Source organism: Triturus cristatus, chromosome 3_1 (genome assembly GCF_964204655.1).
Source record: "Triturus cristatus chromosome 3_1, aTriCri1.1, whole genome shotgun sequence".
NCBI lineage: Eukaryota > Metazoa > Chordata > Amphibia > Caudata > Salamandridae > Triturus > Triturus cristatus.
The window spans coordinates 1,005,585,491-1,005,612,299 of record NC_140583.1 but is presented as its reverse complement, the minus strand read 5'-3'; the positions used below and the strand labels follow the sequence as shown (position 1 = coordinate 1,005,612,299).

The 26,809-nt window shown below is 45.8% G+C and overlaps 1 protein-coding gene across 1 annotated transcript; it reads left to right on the top strand.

Moving 5' to 3' along the window:
* The first annotated feature begins 709 nt into the window (after positions 1–709).
* On the top strand, positions 710–10,258 carry LOC146861417 (uncharacterized). Its single transcript, XM_085645718.1, has 4 exons — positions 710–779; positions 2,138–2,219; positions 4,026–4,152; positions 8,876–10,258. Exons 2-4 carry the CDS (start codon positions 2,171–2,173, stop codon positions 10,059–10,061), a joined length of 1,362 nt encoding a protein of 453 aa, XP_085501844.1. The 5' UTR covers positions 710–779; positions 2,138–2,170; the 3' UTR covers positions 10,062–10,258.
* The last annotated feature ends 16,551 nt before the right edge of the window (positions 10,259–26,809 follow it).

Sequence of the window (26,809 nt, the reverse complement as noted above, 5' to 3'; positions counted from 1 at the left end):
AGGGCCTGGTGGATGTTCCCACATATGCATGACCAACCCCTCTCTCCCCCAACTCTTCACGAGGTCATTCGATTCCCGAAGGGCATTCATGCCCCACTGTTGTGTCCCTTACCCCTCATGTTGCATTAATCAACTAATTTATGTCTCGCCCCATCCCTCAGTCTCCCCTCTGCCTTCATGTGCCCCACCCACCAAGATACATTGTCTGCTCATTGTTGTCTTCCCTCTCCGCCCTCTGACGTCACAGAGTAGAAAGTAATAAACTGTCTAAATTTACTGGGGGGGGGGGAAATAGCCCTCTTATTGTATATCTAGTTTGGAAACTCGTGCTTTCCTTACAGCGCCTCTTCTGGTCGCTATGTGCAGCAATCCATTGTTCCAATGGCTGGAACGGCACTTCAAAAACGTCTGCAGATAACATTTAATCTGGTGGGCCCTGTGAAAGGGAAGAGGGTCGAGCTCGCACTTTGTGCTCGATCGGTGAAATGTGGGACGTGTGCTCCACATATTACCATCCGCTGTTGGTTTGCAGTCCAGTCAGGGCGATCAGTGCCCTGCGCGTCACCCACTGAGGGCACCGGCGAGGGCTGCAGCATCACCAGCAGACAAGGCATCGTCCACAGGTGACACGTCTGCCCGCGTCTAAAGTCCGGCGGCGCCTTCTGGTCTTCCTCTGGGCGCTGTACCCAGAGGTGAGGGCGTTTACTCTGGTATAAATACCAGCGAGGCACAAGCGGTTGGTACCAGCAGAGGCCAGCCAGCAGGTGTAGACTCCAGAGGTGAGTTGTGGAAGAGGGGCTTGCGAGGGTCTGGTGAATGCCAGAGACCCAGATATTGTGGTGCGGGGCTATTCTTGTCCGAGGAGGTGCACATCTGCACTCCAGGTACAGGAGAGGTGAGGTTCGCTGCTTTAAGGGGTGGAGGCATATAACCGGAAGTGGCACTGCCCTGAGAGGGGCTTCTGACTTGGGGGCCGGTGGAGGATGGGGCAACGAAGCCACAGACACAGTTCAGTGCTGGAGGTTTCGAGATGAGCGGGCTGTGAAAGTCGACATCTGGGCTGTGAGATTCGAGCACTGTAGTCTGGGGATTGGGGCTGCTGAGTGGGGGGTTGCGGGGCCTGCTCTGAGCTCCAGGGACACTTCAGTGAGTCGGGGTGCTGCCTGTAACACGAGAGCACCTCAGACGCCGCAGTGACGAGTGATGCCTCCTGAGGGGTGAGTGCTTGAGCTCAGACTTTGCAGTAATGGGAGAGGCTATGGTTGGGGGCATCTTCCAGTGCAGGTCCTCGTGATATCAGGTGGGCGGGCCTGACACATAGGGGCGTAGGTTCACTGAGCACCACACCCTACAGCTATGTTATGTTATGTTATGTTATGTTATGTTAATGGTACTTGATATGGCTCAGCAAATCGCCCCTGAGGGGCATCTCGGCGCTGAAGCAACAAATAAACAGAAGCAGCCATTAGAGCGACCAGGTCTTAAGATGCTTTTTAAAACCTGAAAACTCAGCCCATGCCCTAACGAACAAGCTTGTTCCAGTGGTAGGGGCCAGATAAAAAAAAGCTCGTCCAACAAACCTAGACGTACGAATACTCCGAGGACAGAGAAGCAGTTGACTCTTTGATCTAAGATTTCTCAAAGGATGATATGGAATCAGTGTCTCCTGTTGATATTTGGGTCCATTGCCTGCAAAGCTTCATGTGTCAGGCAGAGGAGTTTGAAAGTTGCTCTTTTCCTTGCGGGGAGCCGTGGTCAGTGGTAAAGGCTGGTGGTTAAGGGCTGACCCGTGAGCACACTGAAGATGGGGCGCACTTGAATGGAGTGAGCGGCATGGCTGGGGGCGCCTGAGATACGGCAGTGATAGGAGCCGATACCCGACAGGCCTGGATGGGGTGCGGCATTAAAGCCCACAGAGACGCCACACTGTACTGCGGGCTTCAGACCCCAAGCGGCGACCTCCCAGACATGCGTGGGTTGGTATTTCACCAGACTGAGGTGTTTAATGGAGGGATCTGTGGCTATGTTGTTGGGACTCGACATAAAGGGAGCCCTCACCCACCAGTGTGCTGCAGCCTTTTTGGCTCTAAGCCCCTCCTCCCCCCTTTTGTACTAAGCTCAACATTTTCTCTCACAGGTTTCACCCCCGAAGCTCCTTTCGAAGCTGAAGATGTTTCTGAGATCCGTTGGCGTCGTGTTGGCCTTCCTGGCCGTTACAGGTAAGAGCAGAATCTTTGGCTCCTGAAGTCATCTTTATTTGCAGAGCACTTAACAAGGGTTGGATTGAGATCAAAAATAGGCCTGGCCACACTAAAAAAATGTGGCCCACATTTGCATATTGTCTTCGGCGAAGTTTTATGAAAATAGGGGGGGGGAGGGGTGGTCTCCTACAGAGACAAGTTTTCTTAATTTCACTTAGATAAAAATAAATGCAGGGATTAGTTCACACTGGTGAAACACACCTGAAAACAAGTGAGACCACTTCTCTCAGGCCCCTTGCCCCGCTCAGTCTCCATACACTAATGGGCTAGCCCAGCGAGAGGAAGGGAGTGACACCTCTGCCCGTTGGTGAAATGAAGGTAATGGAGGCCCATCTGCATCCAGTAAGGCCACTCAGGCACCCACTGGGACTCTGGGGGCATCCAAACAACACAGACACCGCCCAAATCGAACCCCCCAGGCTGCCCAAAAAAGCAGCCCACAGCTGGAACTCGGATACCGGCCCCTCGGCCATTGCCCGCCTTACCAATCCAACCCTGCACTTTACACTATTTAGCAACCGCTCTGGCACCACTTTACTTATGATCACTCCAAGAGAGGAAGCCTTACCGGGAGCACTTGTTTTCTGGTTTCATGTTCCACACTCTTAACTGCTAGTCCATCTCACTCTCTTTCTAAAGGGAGGAGCAGGGCGTTAAGTGGGCCGGGTCCTGCCGGTGCTCAGCATTGGCAGTTCTAAAAAGCAGGTGCTGAGACGGGTCCCTATCAGGCTCTCCATTTCTGCCATCATACTCAGGGTGAAAAAAATAACTTAACTCTGCAGCAATACCACCCTTCATTGCCTGTGATGTATCGTCTAAGAGCCTCTCTATAGATCTTTCCCATGCTCATCATTTCAGAACTGAAGCATTTTCAACATTATATACTACGAAGCCATAGTTGTTGATTATTTCTCTTATTCAACTAACAACCATTGACAAAGCCAATCAGCCTTGCTTGTTGTAGGTGTAGTTACTTGTTGTATTATATATCTGGATGTAATGAAGTAGCAAACTACCACTCGGGCGGCACACTATGCTAAGCACAGAATGTAAGTTTACGTGTTTTTAAGCCACGCCATTAAATACATCGGTTATGCCCCATTTTTTCATCCCACGTAAAGCCCTGGGGAGGAGGATAGTGAAGGTCTAGATTTCCGTCCTTGGGTGGGCTCTGCGGATGCAGAAAACACAGCCAGTTGTAATCTAAGGTCTGAGCTGTGTGATTCCTGGGCACCTTCACATACCGCACCCCAGGGGTGGCATTTAGTTTGCTCTGTACCTTAGCAAGGGCAGGTAATATCCTTTCCATAGATAGTCCAAAAGTTCATAATTATTAAGTTGTCCATCCTGCTTCCAAAGCTCCCTGTAGATGCAAGCGACGCCAATGGGTATCGCACATGCATAACCCGATTGGTCAATGTCAGCACTAGTCCTTGATATGTAATTATAGATGTTGGCCTGACATTCAGCAGAAAGTGCAACATTTAATGTGGTGAAGGGGAGCCATAGGTAAAGTGATATTTTGACTTGTGGGTGCACCCATGCCCATGCAGTAAGGCTTGTTTTAGCTCATTGAATGTAACCTTGTGCTGTGTTGTGCCGTTCATTATGGATCCACAAGACAGCCTTTGTAGCAACCTTATTGTGGAACTGTCCCTTGGTGAAGTGTACTCCAAAAAGAACGGGAGGCTGGTGGTCCTCATAAAACAGATAATGTATGGATTCTTTCTCAAGTGCCTTTGTTCCTCTTTATTGTTCCCACAGGCTACTGCACAGATGTGGGCACTGATGAGGTGGAAGATGGCTTCTGGGACAACTTAAAGGAACTAGGCAGCAGCGCAAAGCGGGCAGCGCAACAGATCCAGGAGTCGCAAATCAGCAAACAGTTCAAGTAAGCATTGCCTGACAGTATGAACAAAATATTCCACCAAATCAATGACCAGTCACTATCCCTCGTGCAAGTCCCGTTGCTTACAATGATTACTCCGAGCCCCATTGTTAGTCATCCTTACACTACTCCCTAAGGTTGTAGATACTTACTCTACAGATACTTTTCTATAGTTTCTTAGCATAAGCCGCATTGTGACATGGTTACGAATTCTTAAAGCCCCATGGTTAAACATCTTTAAATAAACCCTAACCATTGAAATCTCCACCATGGCTCAACTTCTTATAACCAAGGCCAGTTGTCAGATATGGAACCAACAAGCCCCTTTCTTGTATGTCCCTCAACCACGTCCTGTTCCAGAACTCTTTCAACCTAGTCAAACTGTTAGGAATTCATACACAAAACGGTCCTATGCACCCATACCACCTGGCCCATTTCTAGATGTCCCCCTGTCAAGCACAGTTATTGGAAATCGTTCCTAAGAGCCGGGAAGCTCGAATTCCTATTACCTGCAGTCCTTCCACCAAGCGAGGTTCATAAGGTCCCATTGTTGAATGTCACTCAGTCCTACCCTATCATCCTTCATCATGGTCCATTGTTAGACAACCTTCTAGCAACTGCTCTTCTTTGGGACCGTCCACGAAGACCCCCTGCTCAAAATAAATACATGTTTTAATTGTGGAAATGCCGCATTCAAATCCTATTAATATTTTTTAATGTGACTTGCAGTCTTTCTTTAACGTCATCGTTAGATGCCTCTTTACTAAGCCCATGTGTTTAGAAATGCCTTTGCAAAGCTCGGTTGATGGACACGCATGTGCTAATCCTTGTTATTAAAACCCCATGCTTGAATGTTATCCACCCTGTCTTTCTTTTTAGGGATTAGAACGTAGATTTTAGTGGCAGCTTTCATGAGCACTGGTTTCCTGCTTTAGGTTAGGCAGCGTCTTCAAAGTCTCATACCCCGACTCACATCCTCAAGAGCCTTAAGTGGGTTCTAATTTGTCCTTTGTCTGCCATTGATTTTTTTCCTTTTTTTAAGTATTTTAAGTTGCTCATTGCTACAGTAATTATAAATGGGTTATCGTGTACAGAATAGACATAATAAAAGAACAAAGTACAGTACGAGCGGCATAACCACTAGGATACATTAAATAAGAATTGAGCAGACAGTTGTTAGCAACGCTTTATGATGGAATTTCAACAGTAACCCCAGTTCCACACCCAAGGTATCATGCACCCCATTTTTTGTGGGCTCCCTCTATTTCCTGTATGTACACCAGCTGTCCCAGACTTTCTCCCATTTCTTTGGGCAGCCCTGACTCTGGTACATCGCATGTTCAGCCCTTTGGCACCAGTCTACATCAGCTTCCCATCCTGTAATGAGTGGCAGCCGACTCACCCCCCGGGCCCAGGCTAAAGTTCTCTAGGAAATCCTAGAGGTCAATGTAAGGCATATTTTTGGGAATTTATGCCACTCCTCTCTGCCACTTATACATAGGAGGTGGCACCTGGCTGTGAGCGGCACGTTGAGTCCAGTGGCTTTGGCCATAATTTGAACCACCTCCCTCCAGTAGCGTTGTATTTCCAGACATTCTCATAGCATGTGACAAAAGGACTCTGTCTCACCACAACCCCTGGGATATAGGATGGTGTCGCACTTCCCGAGGCGATGCAGTAGTGTACTGGAATAGGAAGATCAATGGAGTATTTGCTATTGGATGAGGCGGAACAGAGCTCGTATGGCCATCTGGGACTTTGTATAGCCTCCAACCAATCCTCCTCTTCTATAAGTCCAAGGTCTCCCTCCCACGCTTCCTGTGGCTTCTGCAGATGGTCGGGGAATTATTTATCAGGTTCTTATAGGTTAAGGACACCGCCCTCTCTGTCATGGGGTCCGGTAGGAGACGATCTTTCTAAAGGTGCCAACTTTGGTAATTGCTCCATCTCCAGTATGTGGTGCCTAAGAGCGTGACCCAATTGTAAATATTTAAAATGTTCCGATTCATCTATTTCATACTCCTGCCATAGAGCCTCAAATGTGAGTAATGCTTGCCCTCTCCACACATCCCCCAGGTATTCAATGCCTCTCAGTTCCTGGTTGGAGAACCCGTTCAGATCCGGAACCTCTTGAGGAAGCTCGCTGTCCCCCAAGTGAGCGCTGTCTGTCAGTTTGTCATCCCACCCCAGGAATCGAGTGGCTTCTCACCATGTCCTTACCGTCAGCTGTGTATGAAGCGATAGAGCGCCCTCACATCCTTTTCAATATCGCAGTGAGGAGCAGCCCCGAGTACCAATGGCCTCCTTTTCCACAGGGTACGCACGCTCAGTACTGACCGAGAACACTCAGTCGTTTATTACGATCAATTGTGCCGACCAGTAATATTTGTGTCTATCTTGGACTACCAAACCCTCTTCATATACCCCTCGCTGAAGCTTGCTGAGTGCGATTCTTGAACTGCCCCAATCCCACAGGAGTTGCCGTAGTGCATCATTGACTTTCCTATAGAAGTTAGAAGAGATTTACATTGACAGTCACCGAATCTAACTTTGGTTCAATGGTACCCTTGAGTATCGCTTAAGGCAGCCATGATGGCACTGAGAGAGGGTTCTGTCGTCTCTGTTTGTTCTGCCTGTATCTCCAACACCAGCGTGTTCTACCCATGACCACAAGTGCAAGTAGCTCGGTTAGGGTTCGCCACAGCTCCTTACTGTTTAGCCTCATTTGGGCCCCTCTGAGTTCCCTGTTTGATCTCCTGTCATGCCACGTCTCAGTTGGATCATCAGTATGACGTACAAGTGGGCCATCACAGCCGAAAGGGCAGAGCCACCGCGCCTCACAATTACCCGCAGCCACTGCCTCCTCCAGTCAAATCAGGTCCAGCTTCTTGAGGCACCTTTAAATGCCCAAGCAGAGCTTAGCGCCCCGGCACATAGCACTGTTTACGGCATCGTCTAAGCCCTGTAGGTGATTCCTCAGTCAGTGCATTTAAGTTGCATAAAGAATCTTTCTTCAGGTACTTGCAGGGCACTACCTGGCTCCGCTGGGCTCCCTGTGCTCCCATCTCACCAGTCCAAAAGTCTTGTAGGGAAGGCCCCCAAAGGAGAAGAGGCATGAAAGGGGAGGGCCGGGGAGAGGAGAGAACCAGACAGATCAATTGAGCTTATTAGGCACATGGCTGTAATCCCCCACTGTATCTCTCCATCTTTGCAGTGCACCCCTTGGTGCCACTCCGGTATGCTATTTGAGCCACCACCTCTCACCAGCACCGGCAAGGCTGTGCACTCCGAGAAATGGGGAGCCCTGTGGTATCCTCAGATCAATGCCCCTCCCCTCTTCACACCTGTCCCAGGGCTTCTCTGCAATCTGTTCTCTTTGCCATGTAATCCCCAATCTTCGATGCATTTCTAACCCCTCATTCGGGCCGCACCGTGGGCCACATCTACCGCCTGTCCAGGCCGTGGGCTACGCAGTCCCACAGTCTGCCTCTAAGAGATCGCACCAGTCCATCTGGGGAAAGGCAGGGGGGGCAGAGAGGCGACCCCCCCCCACCTATGCGCTCACCTCTGGTTATTGGGGATCTTACCGGGGAGCTATGTGGTCCTCCAGTGGTGGGGATCGGCAAGTTACAGCCTACGACACGAGGCGGTCCTCCCAGTCCACAATCAGCGGGGAGAAAATAATTACTTGCACCAGACCACCACTCACTGTGGCATGCTCTGGTGTAGTTTTTCTGCGGACAGAGTCAGAGAATGTGTTGGATGTTGAGGATCAAAGGTTGGGTCACAGGGAGCTCACTTAGTACATGGCCATCTTGGCTGGTGCCAAGCCATGCCCCTGCTATTGAAATCTTCAACCTCAACTCTCCTCTTTTGGCCACAGGTTCTGAGGTTTCTTATTGTATCTCTACAGTATTCATCTAACATGTCTCCCATCTTTAAATGCCTGTTCCAGCTTTCATAGCATCCTAGTTTTATTTTGAAGACTATGGGTTTCATATACCTTTTTGCTCCTATTTTCTTCTTACCTCAGCAGTGACAGGGGGCTTTTAGTTATATCACAATTCTTTAACCTCTAGTGCTGCTCACACCAGCTTTGAGACTTTGGTTTTGCCTCACAGCCCGAGCCTAACGGTCCATTTTCTTGGGCAACGTGCATAAGATCACAGGGTTCCAGGGCCCAATTATCCCAAAGGTAAGAACATGGGCCTATTGTGAATACACTTTTCTGGGCACTGCATCCCAAAACACATAGCAGTACATGAATTCAAGGGACTGGTAACATTGGGCACAAGGGGGGATTCTATATAAGGAGAATTCTTGAATGTTATGTTCTAAGAGGTATTAGTGCTTCTCTATACAACATCCTCACCTACACAGACAGAGAGATTTTACTTTTTACAATACTGTTACCCAAGCCATGCCCTTATTAGCTTCTCTCCATTCCATGCCCAAATTGAGTAACCCACCAGGCTGTTGTACTCACTAAGTAAGGTATTTAAGCAAAATGCATGTATAGTGCATGCTTAGAGAATTGACCTCCTTGAGACACTTTTAAGACTATTATGGACTTTGTGGTTGATGCAAGAAATTTTAGGACACAGATATTGGAGAAAGAAGAGAGAGGAAAGGGGAGAAAAAACGGTTAGCTGTCATATACTAAAAATATAGGATATTTCATCTAAAATAGTAATATTGATCAATTTTTGATTTTTTTTTTCCTTAGCACCCTCCTACAAGAAAATCTCCAAGATGTTCCTCTTTATGCTGCACACCTACAAAGCCAGCTCGTTCCATTCACCGCCCAGCTCAATGCACGGCTCTCCCAAGACTCAGAGAAACTAAAGGAGCAGATACACCTGGAGCTGGAGGAGTTACGCTTGAAGGTGTCACCATATGCAGATGATATCCACAGGCAGCTCAACAAGAACATTGAGGAGCTACAGCTGAAGCTGACTCCATACGCTGAGGAGTTTGCCAGTCGAGTACAGGAAAATGCAGAGGAGATTCGTCAGGCGCTCACCCCATATGCCGAGGAACTTGGCACTCGTGTCCAGAAAAATGCAGAGGAGCTTCGTCTCCAGCTCACCCCATATACTGAGGAGCTTCAAGCCAGACTCAAGGAAAATATGGATAACTTCCAGGCAGCATTCGTTCCGTATGCTGAGGGGCTAGAGGCCAGACTTCAGGAAAATGTTGACCACCTTCAAGCCATGATCAAGCCATATGCTGAGGATCTTGAGGCCAAACTCCAGGAAAAGATAGACAGCCTCCAGACTGAACTCTCACCATATGCCAAACAGCTTCAAGCCAAACTGCAAGAAAATGTGGGCAACCTGCATTTGGCCCTTAGCCCGTACGCTGAGGAACTTCAGGGAAAGATCTGTGAAAAAGCGCAGCAGATGAAGAAGAACCTGGGCCCTTACAGTGACGAGGTCCTGGCGAAGATTGAGCAAAACATTGAGGAGCTGCAGAAGCATTTGACACCGTACGCACAGAATGTCCAAGAAAACCTCAACCAAAAGATTGAGATCATGGCCTTCCAGATGCAGAAAAACATAGACGATATGAGAACCATGTTCTCTGTCAACGTGGAAGACGTGAGACAGCAAATGCTCTCCTCCAGCAACCAAATCAAGGAGAAACTTCACTTGGACGATATTGGGCGGAGTTTATCACCGTACTTGGAAGACTTTAACAAGAAGGTGAACCAGAGGATCGAGGAGTTCAGCCAGTCAGCCTCCCCATATGGAGAGGATCTAAAACAAATGATCATCCAGAGAGCTGAAGACATGAAGAGGAATCTGGATCCATACACTCGTCAAGTACAGGATCAGTTGGACATGCTTGAAGGGGGCGTGAGGGACAAGATCACCTCTTTCCTGAACAGGAATGACCAGGCTGAGAACTGATGGGCCCATCGACCAGCACCAATTCTGCAGAACCCGCTGTTATTTAACAGAAATCCCATCCATGCCCATTAGCAGATTTACTAATAAGACAGTGCAGACACTCCAAACTCCATTTCTGAGAATATTTGTAAAATAAAATATTGAAACATTCTCTTTAAAGCTGCACCTGACCAATAAAATAGATCTTGCATACCGCATTTTCAGCCTGGTTAATATGTTTACCGTTGCATTGTTTCTCTTGTTGAATAGCTGGAACGTTTTCCCCTGACATTATCCGATATACATTGGTTTAGTTTAAGGCTGAGGTTAGGGGCTATGGTTTGTAGTTGTGATGAGGGTTTGGGATAGAGTCTTTGGCACCGGGTTAGAATAAGTTAATATTTGGGTTGAGGTAGAAGGTTGGGAATCAGGGTTAAGGCTGGTGTTAGATGGTTATGGTTAGAGTTAGGGTTCTAATTCGTGGTTAGGGCAGAGGGTTGCAATTGAGTTTAGTGTTTTTTAAGACTATGGGAGCTGGCAATGAAAAGGCATTGACAATAGTATGGTGTTGATTGTGGTGTAAAGAACATATTGGTATGTAGTGTCATGAAGATGAGTAGGCCAAAATGTAATTGTGGATGGTGCCGTGGCTACAGCTGATTTGACATATTTAATGATGCACACCGTGCAGTAGAACCAGTCCACTGTTAAATTGCAGCTTCAAGGCACCCATGGGCGAGGGAAGGTCCACAAAAAAGTACTTTCTACATTTCTTATAACTTGTCTGGACTCACAGCAAGAGGACTCACTTACTAGCAATGGTGTGCACTGTACAGGGAATGTGCATGTTTATTTGTGCACTCTTTCAACAGGCAGAAGAACACTTGTTGAGGAATATCAAGGAAATTTACAGTAAACCAGCGCTCCATATATTCTGGCAGGAGGGGTGGGGGGGCAGGGTAGGGGGTCCAAGAAATGGTCACGTGCCAGATTACCCGTTGAGCTTCTCGTGTGACTGGAGATGAGTCAGTGACATGGTAGGTTTCAACTTGGCATGGGCCTGCTCCTTCCACATCCACACGACCCTTGAAAATCCATTTACCTTTTGGAAAATATATTGTTTTTCCAAGATAAAGTGTGGCAGACATGTGGTGCATCTCTAAAATGGCTTTACACGTATTTTTCAGAACCCAGAAAACAACTATTAACATATATAATAGACCAGTGTTTCCCAAACTGTGGCGCGCGGACCCCCAGGGGTCCGCAACACATTCCCAGGGTGTCCTCAGGCAGCAATTTTAAAAGTACAACAAAGTTCCTTGTAGAATTAGCAGTTTTACAGCAACAATAAAAGTGTCAAGATAACGTCAGTGATTAATGTACCTGCTGGAGAGAGATGAGAGTTTTGTCCAGTGGCAGCTTTGACTTATCTAGTGTAGCACAGAGGGTTAATATGCCTACTGCAAAGGACGTGTACCATGCATTTAAAAAAAGTGTTTTTTGTGCATAGGTTAGTGGGTTACTGCTTTTGTCGCAGAGATTATTTTGTTACTGTGCAGTTCATAAGTGACAATCGTAATCTAGCACAGTAACCTATTAACTGTCATCAAAGAGCTGCTTGCAAACTGCATGATACAAGTTAGAAACATATGTTTTTTCTAAGTCTTTCATTATCATGATGTTGCTAAAAAGGTTTATTTGGGTGGAAATAAATTTTTATTGGTAAAGTCAATGCTAACCACTGTGTTATGTTCTGAATCCTGAGTCTGTGCTTCTCCAGACCAAACACTCTTTAACCCCTTGTATGCCCATGACGAGCTGGACTCGTCATGGAGCACAGTCGCGCTGTGCCCATGACGAGTCCAGCTCGTCATGAGGCATACCCTAGGGAATCCCTCTGGTGCGGGCACCAGAGGGATTCCCTTTCTGCGAAAATAGCCCCTCCCCCTTTCACTGTAATGACGATCGGCGCGCATGTCGCGCCGACGTCATTACAGTGAAAGTGAAACTGAAATGAGCCAAGAGGCTCATTTCAAGTTTCACTTTGTACGTGCTCAGGGGGCTATCTCAGGGGGCTATCTCGCGGGTACTTGGGCCTCCCACACCAGTGAGGCACCGTTTTTATCGGGAGACACGGGGGAACGCTGGGTGGTAGGAAATTCGTGTCAGCCCGGTGATGCCACAACATTCCCACACAAAAATGTGTGAAAAAGGTGATTTTTTCAGCTAAATTTGAGGTTTGCAGGGCATTCTGGGTAAGGAAACGTTGGGAGATCCACGCAAGCCATACCTCCCTGAAATCCCCCGGGTGTCTAGTTTTCAGAAATGTGTGGGTTTGGTAGGTTCCCCTAGGTGGCCTCCGAGCACGGGGCCAAAAACCCAGGTGACCCCCCTTGCAAAACCAGGTCGTTTTGAGGTAGGCAATTTTCATGTCGCTTCAATATGTTTTGGGGCCTTGCCTGTTGCGGGTACTTGGGCCTCCCACACGAGTGAGGCACCGTTTTTATCGGGAGACCCGGGGGAACGCTGGGTGGTAGGAAATTCGTGTCAGCCCGGTGATGCCACAACTTTCCCACACAAAAATGTGTGAAAAAGGTGATTTTTTCAGCTAAATTTGAGGTTTGCAGGGCATTCTGGGTAAGGAAACGATGGGGGATCCACGCAAGCCATACCTCCCTGGAATCCCCCGGGTGTCTAGTTTTCAGAAATGTGTGGGTTTGGTAGGTTCCCTTAGGTGGCCACCGAGCATCGGGGCCAAAAACCCAGGTGACCCCCCTTGCAAAACCAGGTCGTTTTGAGGTAGGCAATTTTCATGTCGCCTCAATATGTTTTGGGGCCTTGCCTGCCGCGGGTACTTGGGCCTCCCACATGAGTGAGGCACCGTTTTTATTGGGCGACCCGGGGGAACGCTGGGTGGTAGGAAATTTGTGGATCCACGCAGATTCCGGAACTTTCCACCACAGAAATGTGGGGAAAATTTGTTTTTTTTGTCAATTTTTTAGGTTTGCAAGGGATTCTGGGTAACAGACCCTGGTGTGAGGCAGTCAAGTCACCCCATCCTGGATTCCCCTGGGTGTCTAGTTTTCAAAAATGTATAGGTTTGCTAGGTTTTCCAAGGTGCCCGCAGAGCTAGGGTTCAAAAACTACAGCTAGACATTTTGCCAAAAAAGGGTAATTTTTCACTGCGAAATTGAGGTGTGACCACGTTGCGTTTTACGCCGTTTCCTGTCGCGGGCACTAGGCCGACCCACACAAGTGAGGTACCGTTTTTCTCGTAAGACTTTGGGGAACGCAAGGTGGGTGGAAATTTGTGGATCCACGCAGATTCCGGTACTTTCCACCACAGAAATGTGGGGAAAATGTGTTTTTTTTGACAATTTTTTCGGTTTGCAAGGGATTCTGAGTAACAGATCCTGGTGGGAGGTAGTCAAGTCACCCCATCCTGGATTCCCCTGGGTGTCTAGTTTTCACAAATGTATAGGATTGCTAGGTTTCCCAAGGTGCCCACACAGCTAGGGTTCAAAAACTAGAGCTAGGCACTTTGCCAAAAAAGGGTAAATTTTCACTGCGATATTGAGTTGTGACCATGTTGCGTTTTGCGCCGTTTCCTGTCGCGGGCACTATGCCTACTCACACAAGTGAGGTACCATTTTTATCGGGAGACTTAGGGTAATTCAGTTTTGTAAAGGAACTGTTATTATCTATTGACTTTCGATGCATTTCTGCCTTCCAAATGAAAGATATTGTGTAAAAAAGAAGTAATTCTAAAAAAATGACTGATAATTCTCATGCTAGTATGAGTATTCCCAATTTCAGAAATGTGCAAATATCTACTGTTTATAAACTCTATATTTTGTTCCCATTTCAGAAATACATAGGTGTCTTTCATACCGATTTTTCCATGTACACATTTTTACAGAATAATTACTATATACCCGGTACATAATAAAAAACCATTGCAAGTTGTTGCTCAGTTTTTGGCTCTGGGTTCGTCGGGTTCTTGGTGAACCTACAAGTCCTATATATCCCCACAACCAGTAATGTCCAGCGGATGTAATGGTATATTGCTTTCAAAGAGCTGTCATAATTAGAAGAAGTTACAGGTGGAAACGTTGACACGAAAGGCTTTTTTTTTCAACTAATCTTCAATTTATCCTATATTTAACTGTTAGTTTCTATAAAAAAAAACCTTGATGGATCTACACAAATGACCCCTTGCTGAATTCTGAATTTTGTCTTCTTCTCGAAAATGTATAGCTTTCCAGGATCCATTATTGCTTTTGTACCCATTTCTGCCATTAACAAACCCTTTTTTGATAACATTTGCAGGGAAAAACCCAGATGCTTTCATTTGCAGCCCGTTTTTCCAATTTTTCAGAAAAAACCCAAAGTTTGCTGTATTTTGGCTCATTTCTGTGACCCCTCTAGGAGAATCCACAAACCCTGAGTACCTTTAGAATCCCCATGATGTTGGAAGAAAAGGATGCAAATTTGGCGTGGATACCTTATGTGGTCAAAAAGTTACAGGGGCCTCAGCGCGCACTGCCCCAAATAGCCAACAAAGGGCCTGGCACAGGAGGGGAAAAGGCCTGGCAGCGGAGGGGTTAAAAAGGCCTACCAGTATGAATGACGTGAATCCTACACCTTGTAGTTGCATTTGCCTTATGTAACATTTTCTATACACTGATTTACGTGTATGAATCATTGTCTCTATGGGGCAGATTTACAAGGAAAGTGACTCGGTGTGCGCTGCAAGCCATTTGGGTGCACCACACTAAGTCACTTTCAAAGCACAGGGATGCGACATATTTACAACAATATGTCGCATCTCTGTGCTTCCCCCTGCGCTGGGGCACAAACTGCTGCCATGCACCTGCACAAGCAGCCTTGCACCATGGTGCAAGGATGCCTGCATCGTGGGGAGATTGTTTAGGGTTCCCTTCCTGCACATAATAAAATCAGAAATGGCGTTTTTCAACTTCTAAGTGTGCTGCATTAGCACACATAGAACTTGCAAAACGTCATTGTTTTACTGATTGTTTATGTGCAGTAAGGGACACCTTCCTGTACATAAACAATCACCAGTGGTGATTTTCTCTTTCTATGCGTGCTGCAGAACGCAACACGCATAGAAAGAGGAAAAAAAGCGAGGAGAAATGAATACATTTCTCCTCGTTGCACCTCCCTACGCGTCCCCTGGGGAGGCATAGCATTCAGACACATTTCCAGATTTACGATTTCTAGTAAATCTGGAAATGTGTCTGGTTTCATGGGTGTTGCGTGGGAACACCCACAGCAACACCCATGGAACGCCCCTTTCACGCAAAGTGCTGCGTGTGAAGGGGCCGTATTTACAAGACCAGGAAAAGTCACGCAGGGTGGCTTTTCCTGTCCTTGGAAATATGGGGCACTAAAATGCGCCACTGGTGCGTCACTTCTTGTGACACACCCGTGGCACAAGGGGTTTGTAAATCTGCCCCTATATGTGTGTGATGTAAAGTGCTTTGACATCCTACAATGGTATAATAGATGCTGTAAAACAAATGAAATACATGTGACAGACGGGCTATGGAGTAATGAGAGGCACTGTTGGAGGGTGATAATAAGGGAATCATTGAAGAACCCCAACAAAGATTGTCGTATCCTGATGCATAGTAAGGTCATCATTTACTATTCTTTAAAAGCTGATTCAATTCAATATATAATGATAAATTTGTTGTAGAATGCACCATTGTTTCCTAAATTTTCTTAGGGGTCGAGCCTCCCAAAGTTCCCTTTGTAGTGGTCAGGCTCACTCACTGCACTTGGTGTGCACAGTATGGGGACTGGTCTGAAAACATTTGCCAGGGCTGCTTTGGGTTTCCAGTCTGGACCTGGCAGGAGCTTTGTACTGCAAAATAAAACAAACCATTTAAAAGTTAGTCACGGAGATGCAGCACTAACCTTCCTGTTTTTTGCAAATTCTTTCACTATAATATACTAAAATCCTTAGTAATTTGAGTATTTGTTTTGTGTGCACATGTGTGTTTACTGTTTTCGAATTATTGTTTTAATGTTTGAAATTTAAATCATACAAATTGCTTGGGGGTGCTCGGCTTCCAGTGGTGACTCAATTGGGGTCTTCAGGAGTCAAAAGTTTGAGAACCACTGTAATAGACAATTAACACAAATTATATTCTGTCATTATGGCAAAAATCCAAAATGAAAAATGTCAGCCTGGCGAAATTAGGCTGGTAAAATATATTTTGGTGAAAGGCCAAAATGATAACATACCTTTTTCCACGAAAACAGAAAGTTTATGTGGAGAAGGTATACTAGGCATAGCTTTCAATACTTGTTACTGGGATTGATTCCTGATACCGGAAAAAAAGGTTCTTAGAATTCCAGTTGTCATAGGAATTGTATGAATAAATGTTTATAAAATAACAAACAAAAACAGAGCGCAGAAGGCAGCTTTATGTGAGGTTTTTAAGGGTTAAGGTTGATGGAATACACCCTCCTAAAAAGAAACTACAACAAGCATTTACAATGCAATGGTCTCGGCAACATTCTAGGTAGAGCTATTGGTATTGCTCATTATTTTTTTATGATTTTTGTATCCCTAAATAAATGGCATTGTCATTTCTATTGGCATTAGTTTTTTTTTGCATATGTGATACCTATTACCTACCTATAGCGACGTCAGTTGTGGTGCCAGAGGAGTCAAATGATGCACTGGTGGAGCTGCTTAAGGGGCCGGAGAGGTAATAGGGTTTGGCTCCAAAGGAGATGAGCCTGATGGAGGGTGGAGGGGAGGCAGCTGCGGGGCTGAACCTGCTGGAGTCACTGGAGTCTTGTGCAGGATAGGGGTCCAGGTTACCAGTGACAGTGGGATAAATGGAGTGAAAGGAGCCAGATGCAATTTGAATCAAATAAGCATCTCTAAGTAGGGTGCTAACTTAAACTAACATGGTCACTAAACTTTGGTAGCAAACGATACGTTGAAAAACACAAACAAAAAGTGTGTGTACTTACTTTTTGTGTTGAAAAAAAATAAAGGATTTGAAAAAGTACTGGCCCTGAGTAAAGGTGGTAACTTATATTTTTACACGGAGCAAACGGAGCATCCCGAAACAAGCAAATCTAAGAGAAAAAAACATGTCAACCTGTTTAGACAGAAAAGGAGAGATACAAAAATGACGACAGACGTGCATTTCTAGCAAATATTCTCCCTCGCCGCGTGCACACTGATGATGGAGGCTTTAATTCCGAACTTAAAATACAGATACCAAAATAAGGAGAAAAAGCATAACAACGTATTACTTTCACCATAACGTTTAAGAGCATATCAATGAAATAAAAAAATACCATGTGTTTATACAAGAGGATCAAGAAGGTCGTAAAGAAGTTATTAAACAACTTGCTTCGGATGCAGTTTATTTTAACTGGCGAAACATGTTTGCTGGAAGAGCTGGGTAAACCAAACCATGCAGGCCGGGCAGAGAGGTGCTCACTACACAAACAATACTTAAATTAACACCGAAGTGAGAGAGAGGCGCGGAAGCGGGCTTTGAGCTGCCTTTTCGTGTTAGATGCCAGACGCTCATTTAGCCCTGCTTCCTTCACACTGCATTCTGGTACATGAATGCTTTAATTACGAACATAAAATACAGATACCAAAATAAGGAGAAAAAGCATAACAAGGTGACCTATTACTTTCACCATAACGTTTAAATACTATGTCTTTATACAAGAGGATCAAGAAGGTCGTAAAGAAGTTATTAAACAAAACTCTACTTTGAATTTTACAAAACAAACTATTTACAAGATTATGCGTTAGAAACCAGTTAACGTAAAAAAGTGTACCTCGCACCTTAAAACATGCTGGCAGCTGTGCGTGCCCTCGGGGTGGGTGGCACGGATTCGTCATCACTGGCGGGTTTGCATGTTCCGTGCAGCTGAGTTCTGAGGGTGGGGTGGCTCATCCGCGCCAGTAGGGAAGGACAGAAGAGGCTGGGGTTCCGGAGCAAGTTCCCACCCCCTCACGCACTGTGAGCGCGCGGCTCCACTGCGCCCAAAGTCCAGTCGGCCTTGCATGACTCTCCCACAATAACACTGAAAAGTGCTGGAGTTGGCGGCGGCGGCAGCTAGAGTGGAAGCTCAGCCCTGAGCTGGGCGGGGGCGCACAAGCTCAGCAGGCGAGGAGGCAGGGATCCCTCTGGTGCGGGCACCAGAGGGATTCCCTTTCTGCGAAAATAGCCTCGGGAGCTGGGGTAGAGCTTCCCCAGCACCCGAGGGCCCCACCCCCCCCTTTCACTGTAATGACGATCGGCGCGCACGGCGCGCCAACGTCATTACAGTGAAAGTGAAACTGAAATGAGCCAAGAGGCTCATTTCAGGTTTCACTTTGTACGTGCTCAGGGGGCTATCTCAGCCCGGTGATGCCACAACTTTCCCACACAAAAATGTGTGAAAAAGGTGATTTTTTCAGCTAAATTTGAGGTTTGCAGGGCATTCTGGGTAAGGAAACGTTGGGGGATCCACGCAAGCCATACCTCACTGGAATCCCCTGGGTGTCTAGTTTTCAGAAATGTGTGGGTTTGGTAGGTTCCCCTAGGTGGCCGCCGAGCACGGGGCCAAAAACCCAGGTGACCCCCCTTGCAAAACCAGGTCGTTTTGAGGTAGGCAATTTTCATGTCGCCTCAATACGTTTTGGGCCCTTGCCTGTCGCAGGTACTTGGGCCTCCCACACGAGTGAGGCACCGTTTTTATCGGGAGACCCGGGGGAACCGGGGGAACAGACCCTGGTGGGAGGCAGTCAAGTCACCCCATCCTGGATTCCCCTGGGTGTCTAGTTTTCAAAAATGTATAGGTTTGCTAGGTTTCCCAAGGTGCCCGCAGAGCTAGGGTTCAAAAACTACAGCTAGACATTTTGCCAAAAAAGGGTCATTTTTCGCTGCGAAATAGAGGTGTGACCACGTTGCGTTTTGCGCCGTTTCCTGTCGCGGGCACTAGGCCGACCCACACAAGTGATTTACCGTTTTTCTTGTAAGACTTTGGGGAACGTGTGGTGGGTGGAAATTTGTGGATCCACGCAGATTCCGGAACTTTCCACCACAGAAATGTGTGGAAAATGTGTTTTTTTTGTCAATTTTTTAGGTTTGCAAGGGATTCTGGGTAACAGATCCTGGTGGGAGGCAGTCAAGTCACCCCATCCTGGATTCCCCTGGGTGTCTAGTTTTCAAAAATTTATAGGTTTGCTAGGTTTCCCAAGGTGCCCGCAGAGCTAGGGTTCAAAAACTACAGCTAGACATTTTGCCAAAATAGGGTCATTTTTCACTGCGAAATTGAGGTGTGACCACGTTGCGTTTTGCGCCGTTTCCTGTCGCGGGCACTAGGCCGACCCACACAAGTGATTTACCGTTTTTCTTGTAAGACTTTGGGGAACGTGTGGTGGGTGGAAATTTGTGGATCCACGCAGATTCCGGAACTTTCCACCACAGAAATGTGTGGAAAATGTGTTTTTTTTGTCAATTTTTTAGGTTTGCAAGGGATTCTGGGTAACAGATCCTGGTGGGAGGCAGTCAAGTCACCCCATCCTGGATTCCCCTGGGTGTCTAGTTTTCAAAAATTTATAGGTTTGCTAGGTTTCCCAAGGTGCCCGCAGAGCTAGGGTTCAAAAACTACAGCTAGACATTTTGCCAAAATAGGGTCATTTTTCACTGCGAAATTGAGGTGTGACCACGTTGCGTTTTGCGCCGTTTCCTGTCGCGGGCACTAGGCCGACCCACACAAGTGAGGTACCGTTTTTCTCGTAAGACTTTGGGGAACGCGGAGTGGGTGGAAATTTGTGGATCCACGCAGATTCCGGAACTTTCCACCACAGAAATATGGTGAAAATTTGTTTTTTTTGTTAATTTTTTATGTTTGCAAGGGATTCTGGGTAACAGAACCTGGTGGGAGGCAGTCAAGTCACCCCATCCTGGATTCCCCTGGGTGTCTAGTTTTAAAAAATGTATAGGTTTGCTAGGTTTCCCAAGGTGACCGCAGAGCTAGGGTTCAAAAACTACAGCTAGACATTTTGCCAAAAAAGGATCATTTTTCACTGCGAAATTGAGGTGTGACCACGTTGCGCTTTGCGCCGTTTCCTGTCGCGGGCATTAGGCCGACCCACACAAGTGAGGTACTGTTTTTCTCATAAGACTTTGGGGAACGCGGGGTGGGTGGAAATTTGTGGATCCACGCAGATTCCAGAACTTTCCACCACAGAAATGTGGGGAAAATGTGTTTTTTTGTCAATGTTTTAGGTTTGCAAGGGATTCTGGGTAACATACCCTGGTGGGAGGCAGTCAAGTCACCCCATGATGGATTCCCCTGGGTGTCTAGTTTTCAAAAATGTATAGGTTTGCTAGGTTTCCCAAGGTGCCCGTAGAGCTAGGGTTCAAAAACTAGAGCGAGGCACTTTGCCAAAAACGGGTACATTTTTACTGCGATATTGAGTTGTGACCACGTTGCGTTTTGCGCCGTTTCCTGTCGCGGGCACTAGGCCGACTCACACAAGTGAGGTACCGTTTTTCTCGTAAGACTTTGGGGAATGCAAGGTGGGTGGAAATTTGTGGATCCACGCAGATTCTGGAACTTTCCACCACAGAAATGTGGGGAAAATGTGTTTTTTTTGACAATTTTTTAGGTTTGCAAGGGATTCTGGGTAACAGACCCTGGTGGGAGGCAGTCAAGTCACCCCATCCTGGATTCCCCTGGGTGTCTAGTTTTCAAAAATGTATAGGCTTGCTAGGTGTCCCAAGGTTCCCGCAGAGCTAGGGTTCAAAAACTAGAGCTAGGCACTTTGCCAAAAAAGGGTAAATTTTCACTGCGATATTGAGTTGTGACCACGTTGCGTTTTGCGCCCTTTCCTGTCGCGGGCACTATACCTACCCACACAATTGAGGTACCATTTTTATCGGGAACTGTTATTATCTATTGACTTTCGATGCATTTCTGCCTTCCAAATGAAAGATATTGTGTAAAAAAGAAGTAATTCTAAAAAATGACTGATAATTCTCATGCAAGTATGAGTATTCCCAATTTCAGAAATGTGCAAATATCTACTGTTTCTAAACTCTATATTTTGTTCCCATTTCAGAAATACATAGGTGTCTTTCATACCGATTTTTCCATGTACACATTTTTACAGAATAATTACTATATACCCGGTACATAATAAAAAACCATTGCAAGTTGCTGCTCAGTTTTTGGCTCTGGGTTCGTCGGGTTCTTGGTGAACCTACAAGTCCTATATATCCCCACAACCAGTAATGTCCAGCGGATGTAATGGTATATTGCTTTCAAAGAGCTGTCATAATTAGAAGAAGTTACAGGTGGAAACGTTGACACGAAAGGCTTTTTTTTTCAACTAATTTTCAATTTATCCTATATTTAACTGTTAGTTTCTATAAAAAAAACCTTGATGGATCTACACAAATGACCCCTTGCTGAATTCTGAATTTTGTCTTCTTCTCGAAAATGTATAGCTTTCCAGGGTCCATTATTGCTTTTGTACCCATTTCTGCCATTAACTGGAAGAGGTCAAAAGCACAAAAAATAGCAAAATTAGGCTATGTCCCAGAAAAATGCCAAAACTGTGTAAAAAATGTTGGGTGTCCCCGAAAAGCTGGAAAAATGGTGATTTCAACCCCACAAACCTTTTTTTGATAACATTTGCAGGGAAAAACCCAGATGCTTTCATTTGCAGCCCGTTTTTCCAATTTTTCCGAAAAAAACCAAAATTTTGCTGTATTTTGGCTCATTTCGGTGACCCCTCTAGGAGAATCCACAAACCCTGAGTACCTTTAGAATCCCCATGATGTTGGAAGAAAAGGATGCAAATTTGGCGTGGATACCTTATGTGGTCAAAAAGTTACAGGGGCCTCAGCGCGCACTGCCCCAAATAGCCAAAAAAGGGCCTGGCACAGGAGGGGAAAAGGCCTGGCAGCGGAGGGGTTAAAAAGGCCTACCAGTATGAATGACGTGAATCCTACACCTTGTAGTTGCATTTGCCTTATGTAACATTTTCTATACACTGATTTACGTGTATGAATCATTGTCTTTATGGGGCAGATTTACAAGGAAAGTGACTCGGTGTGCGCTGCAAGCCATTTGGGTGCACCACACTAAGTCACTTTCAAAGCACAGGGATGCGACATATTTACAACAATATGTTGCATCTCTGTGCTTTCCCCTGCGCTGGGGCACAAACTGCTGCCATGCACCTGCACAGGCAGCCTTGCACCATGGTGCAAGGATGCCTGCATCGTGGGGAGATTGTTTAGGGTTCCCTTCCTGCACATAATAAAATCAGAAATGGCGTTTTTCAACTTCTAAGTGTGCTGCATTAGCACACATAGAACTTGCAAAACGTCATTGTTTTACTGATTGTTTATGTGCAGTAAGGGACACCTTCCTGTACATAAACAATCACCAGTGGTGATTTTCTCTTTGTATGCATGCTGCAGAACGCAACACGCATAGAAAGAGGAAAAAAAGCGAGGAGAAATGAATAGATTTCTCCTCGTTGCACATCCCTACGCCTCCCCTGGGGAGGCATAGCATTCAGACACATTTCCAGATTTACGATTTCTAGTAAATCTGGAAATGTGTCTGGTTTCATGGGTGTTGCGTGGGAACACCCACAGCAACACCCATGGAACGCCCCTTTCACGCAAAGTGATGTGTGCAAATGGTCCATATTTACAAGACCAGTAAAAGTCACGCAAGGTGGCTTTTCCTGTCCTTGGAAATATGGGGTACTAAAATGCGCCACTGGTGACACACCCGTGGCACAAGGGGTTTGTAAATCTGCCCCTATATGTGTGTGATGTAAAGTGCTTTGACATCCCACAATGGTATAATAGATGCTGTAAAACAAATGAAATACATGTGACAGACGGGCTATGGAGAAATGAGATGCACTGTTGGAGGGTGATAATAAGGGAATCATTGAAGAACTCCAACAAAGATTGTCGTATCCTGATGCATAGTAAGGTCATCATTTACTATTCTTTAAAAGCTGATACAATTCAATATATAATGATAAATTTGTTGTAGAATGCACCATTGTTTCCTAAATTTTCTTAGGGGTAGCGCCTCCCAAAGCTCCCTTTGTAGTGGTCAGGCTCACTCACTGCACTTGGTGTGCACTGTATGGGGACTGGTCTGAAAACATTTGCCAGGGCTGCTTTGGGTTTCCAGTCTGGACCTGGCAGGAGCTTTGTACTGCAAAATAAAGCAAACCATATAAAAGTTAGTCACAGAGATGCAGCACTAACCTTCCCGTTTTTTGCAAATTCTTTCAATATAATATACTAAAATCCATAATAATTTGAGTATTTGTTTTATGTGCACACGTGTGTTTGCTGTTTTCGAATTATTGTTTTAATGTTTGAAATTTAAATCATACAAATTGCTTGGGGGTCCTCGGCTTCCAGTGGTGACTCAATTGGGGTCCTCAGGAGTCAAAAGTTTGAGAACCACTGTAATAGACAATTAACACAAATTATATTCTGTCATTATGGCGAAAATCCAAGATGAAAAATGTCAGCCTGGCGAAATTAGGCTGGTAAAATATATTTTGGTGAAAGGCCAAAATGATAACATACCTGTTTCCACGAGAACAGAAAGTTTATGTGGAGAAGGTATACTAGGCATAGCTTTCAATACTTGTTACTGGGATTGATTCCTGATACCAGAAAAAAACGTTCTTACAATTCCAGTTGTCATAGGAATTGTATGAATAAATGTTTATAAAATAACAAACAAAAACAGAGCGCAGAAGGCAGTTTTATGTGAGGTTTTTAAGGTTTAAGGTTGATGGAATACACCCTCCTAAAAGAAACTACAAAAAGGGTAGCCTAGTTGAAGGGATTTGCAGGTTAAGTGTGAGAACCCCTCTTAAAAAAGCAAAGAAACTAAACTGCAAGCTGAAAGAAATGTTTTGTCACGAAGATGGGCTTTTATCAGGTTAGTTTCATCAGCCTGGTGAAAACCATTCTAGGTGGAAAAAGCCATCAAAAGTTTCGACGAAGAAGATTCATCAGAAGGAACATTGTTCTTTATATTGCATTTTTGTTTAATACACACACAACCAGATAAGTAAATGTTCATGGGCAGCACCGCTTTACTCTTTGAGACTTGCGGGGCAGGGATAAACCAAACACATTGACTATCTGCAGTGTGGAGACCAGTATAGAAAGCCCCTTGTTTATGAAAACCATGATCCCTCCCTGTCAGCATGCCCAGCTCAGAAGGGTTGTATGACAGAGGCAAGTGTGGCTGAACCACGTGTGCCTCTACAACGATGTCCCAACCACGCATGTCTTTACCACGCATGCCTTTACAACGATATTCATTGTAAAGGCATGCGTGGTAAAGGAATGTGTGTGGTAAAATCAGAACTAGAGGTTCCCAGCATCTCGCCCATTCAAGCAGATCCGCTAGGAACCACTTGGAATACCCTCTAATCACACCCTGAAAACGTCCCAAACCGCTCCTTTCAGAGGCCCCAAAGCAAGTGATTCCCCATTTAAAAACTAGACCCAAAACCACTTTCCCATGGATGGATTTCCTTTCCAAAAAATCACAGGCACAGTAGACATTCCTAGCCATTGGTGACAGAAGCCGTTTTCACCTGGGGCACCCTGAACCCCCCCAAAAGCATTTCTTGCCAACCCCCAAAACGGGCATATTGGAGGACATTGCACACCCGACCATCACAAACAATTGTGTTTTGACCCCTTCTATTGCATCGATCCTCTTGAAACTTGGAGGGACACTAGTCCCACTTATCCCCAAATACCGCAGCAAGCTACATCCTAATCAAATCATGGGAAGAGGTATGACTTATGACCCAAAGACACCCACGCATTGAAAAACAAGCAAAAGTAAGCCAAAACAAGTCAAAAACATACCAAATCCAGGCCAAATCATGATAACTCCAATATGCACGAAATTAAATTAGACCCCGGAAACCATAGCCCACAAAAACCCTAAATCCCAGCCAAATTTTGTCAACACCTACATGCACGAAAGTAAAACGGGCCCGAGGTCTGGACTTTGGGAACCCTAGGCCACACCAACCCATAGTCCTAAAAATTAGCCTGGCCCTCCAGGCCCTAAAATCTCCCCCCTAAAAGCTTTTCCCCTCCCAAACCAGTCCCCAGTCCCTCTTACCTGTGTGCACCGAGCCTTCTGTCCTGAAGCTTCCTGTCCCCCCCCCCCATCCGTGCATCTAGACCGGTCATTGCCTTAGCCAAGTATATGCATGGTTAAGGAATCTGCCTAGTTAAGGCAAGCATGGTAGCGCTTGCGTAGTTGGAACACATGCCCACATTGTTCAGACTGTTTCCTGTTCATATACTGTGTCTGTTGCAAAGTCATCTTTGTGCCCTGGACACCCCCATTTTTGTTTGCTGACTGGTACTTGTGGTAACTGATTCTGACTGTCCTAGGGCTCTGCCTAACCAGACCCAGGTACAGTGCCTTGCTGAAAACAACTTTAGAATACAGTGAAAACACCTACATACACTAGGGTACACGATGGGTTAGGGTACCCCTATGATTGGCTTTACCTCCCCTATAAGGCCCTAGTACATAATAGTGCAGGGGTATCAAAAGTACCTATAAGTCCCTGGTATATAATAGGGCATGGCAGTTTAGAGGCCATCAGCCCTTTCTGCACTTGCATGTGTGCACTGATGAGGCCTGAGGTCAGTTTGAAAAGCAGCCCTGTATTGCAGGACTGCTTTTAACATGTACATTGTGCCCAGACTCGACTTTGGTGATTGGGGCACTTACAAATTAATAAACCACAATATTTTGGCATATTAGGTACCCCCATGGTCCTTATAAAATATGTTTTATAAGCCCTGGTGTTGGAAAAATTGCCCAGTTCATTTTCCCCATTGTAGATCCCCAGCCACACAGGTTAACATGGCAAGACATGATTTATTAATAATTCCCACGAGGAAAACCTGAAAATATTATTCAAGGACTCACTAGAATGGTATTGATAAATACAACTATATGCTATTGATGAATCTATCGCAAAATGTACAGACAAGAAGTTATAAGACTTTCTTATCTATAAGCCAAAATTCAGCCTTCCAGTGATCTGTCTTGATTGGTCAGAGTTAAGTGAATTAGCCAGGCTGCTTTGATGAGGTGATAAGTAGCCCCTGGAGTGAAGGAGCCATTCTGGGAGGAGTGGGTTCTGCTACATAGGAATGCCAGAGCAAGGGGGATGGGTCGTAAACAATGATCTTCAAATGAAAGAGGAGACAGGCAGGAGAAGCCAGTTTCATTTACACCCCTACTCTTTGAACCAAGCCAGATGGCAGTCTTAAGGAAGGAATGTGCAAATACCAGGGGGAAGAAGAATATGGAGATGAGCCATCCTGGAGGTTGGTTTAGCCAGCACTTGCCTCTCTGCTGAGACTTCAGCCATATTGCATTTTGGAGAAATAGTGCTTTCTGGGAGACCATTGTGCCCACACTCAGGTCAGGGCATTCCTTGGACTGACTGGGTACTATAGAAGGTTTGTGCAAAATTATGGGACCATCGTGGGGCCCCCAACAGATATGACTTCTAAGAAGAGGCATAAAAAGGTGGATTGGACACCGGAGTGTCAGAAGGCTTTTGACACTCGGAAAGCTGTTACGTGTTCAGCACCAGTGCTGCTGGCCCCTGACTACACAAAAGAATTTGTGGTTCAGACAGATGCTTCAGAACAAGGGAT

Excerpts from the sequence above, each read along its gene's own strand:
- LOC146861417 (XM_085645718.1), top strand. The coding sequence starts at position 2,171 with ATGTTTCTGAGATCCGTTGGCGTCGTGTTGGCCTTCCTGGCCGTTACA. Across the intron at positions 2,220-4,025 it reads GGCCTTCCTGGCCGTTACAG|GCTACTGCACAGATGTGGGC; the intron begins GTAAGAGCAGAA and ends TTGTTCCCACAG. Across the intron at positions 4,153-8,875 it reads CAAATCAGCAAACAGTTCAA|CACCCTCCTACAAGAAAATC; the intron begins GTAAGCATTGCC and ends TTTTTTCCTTAG.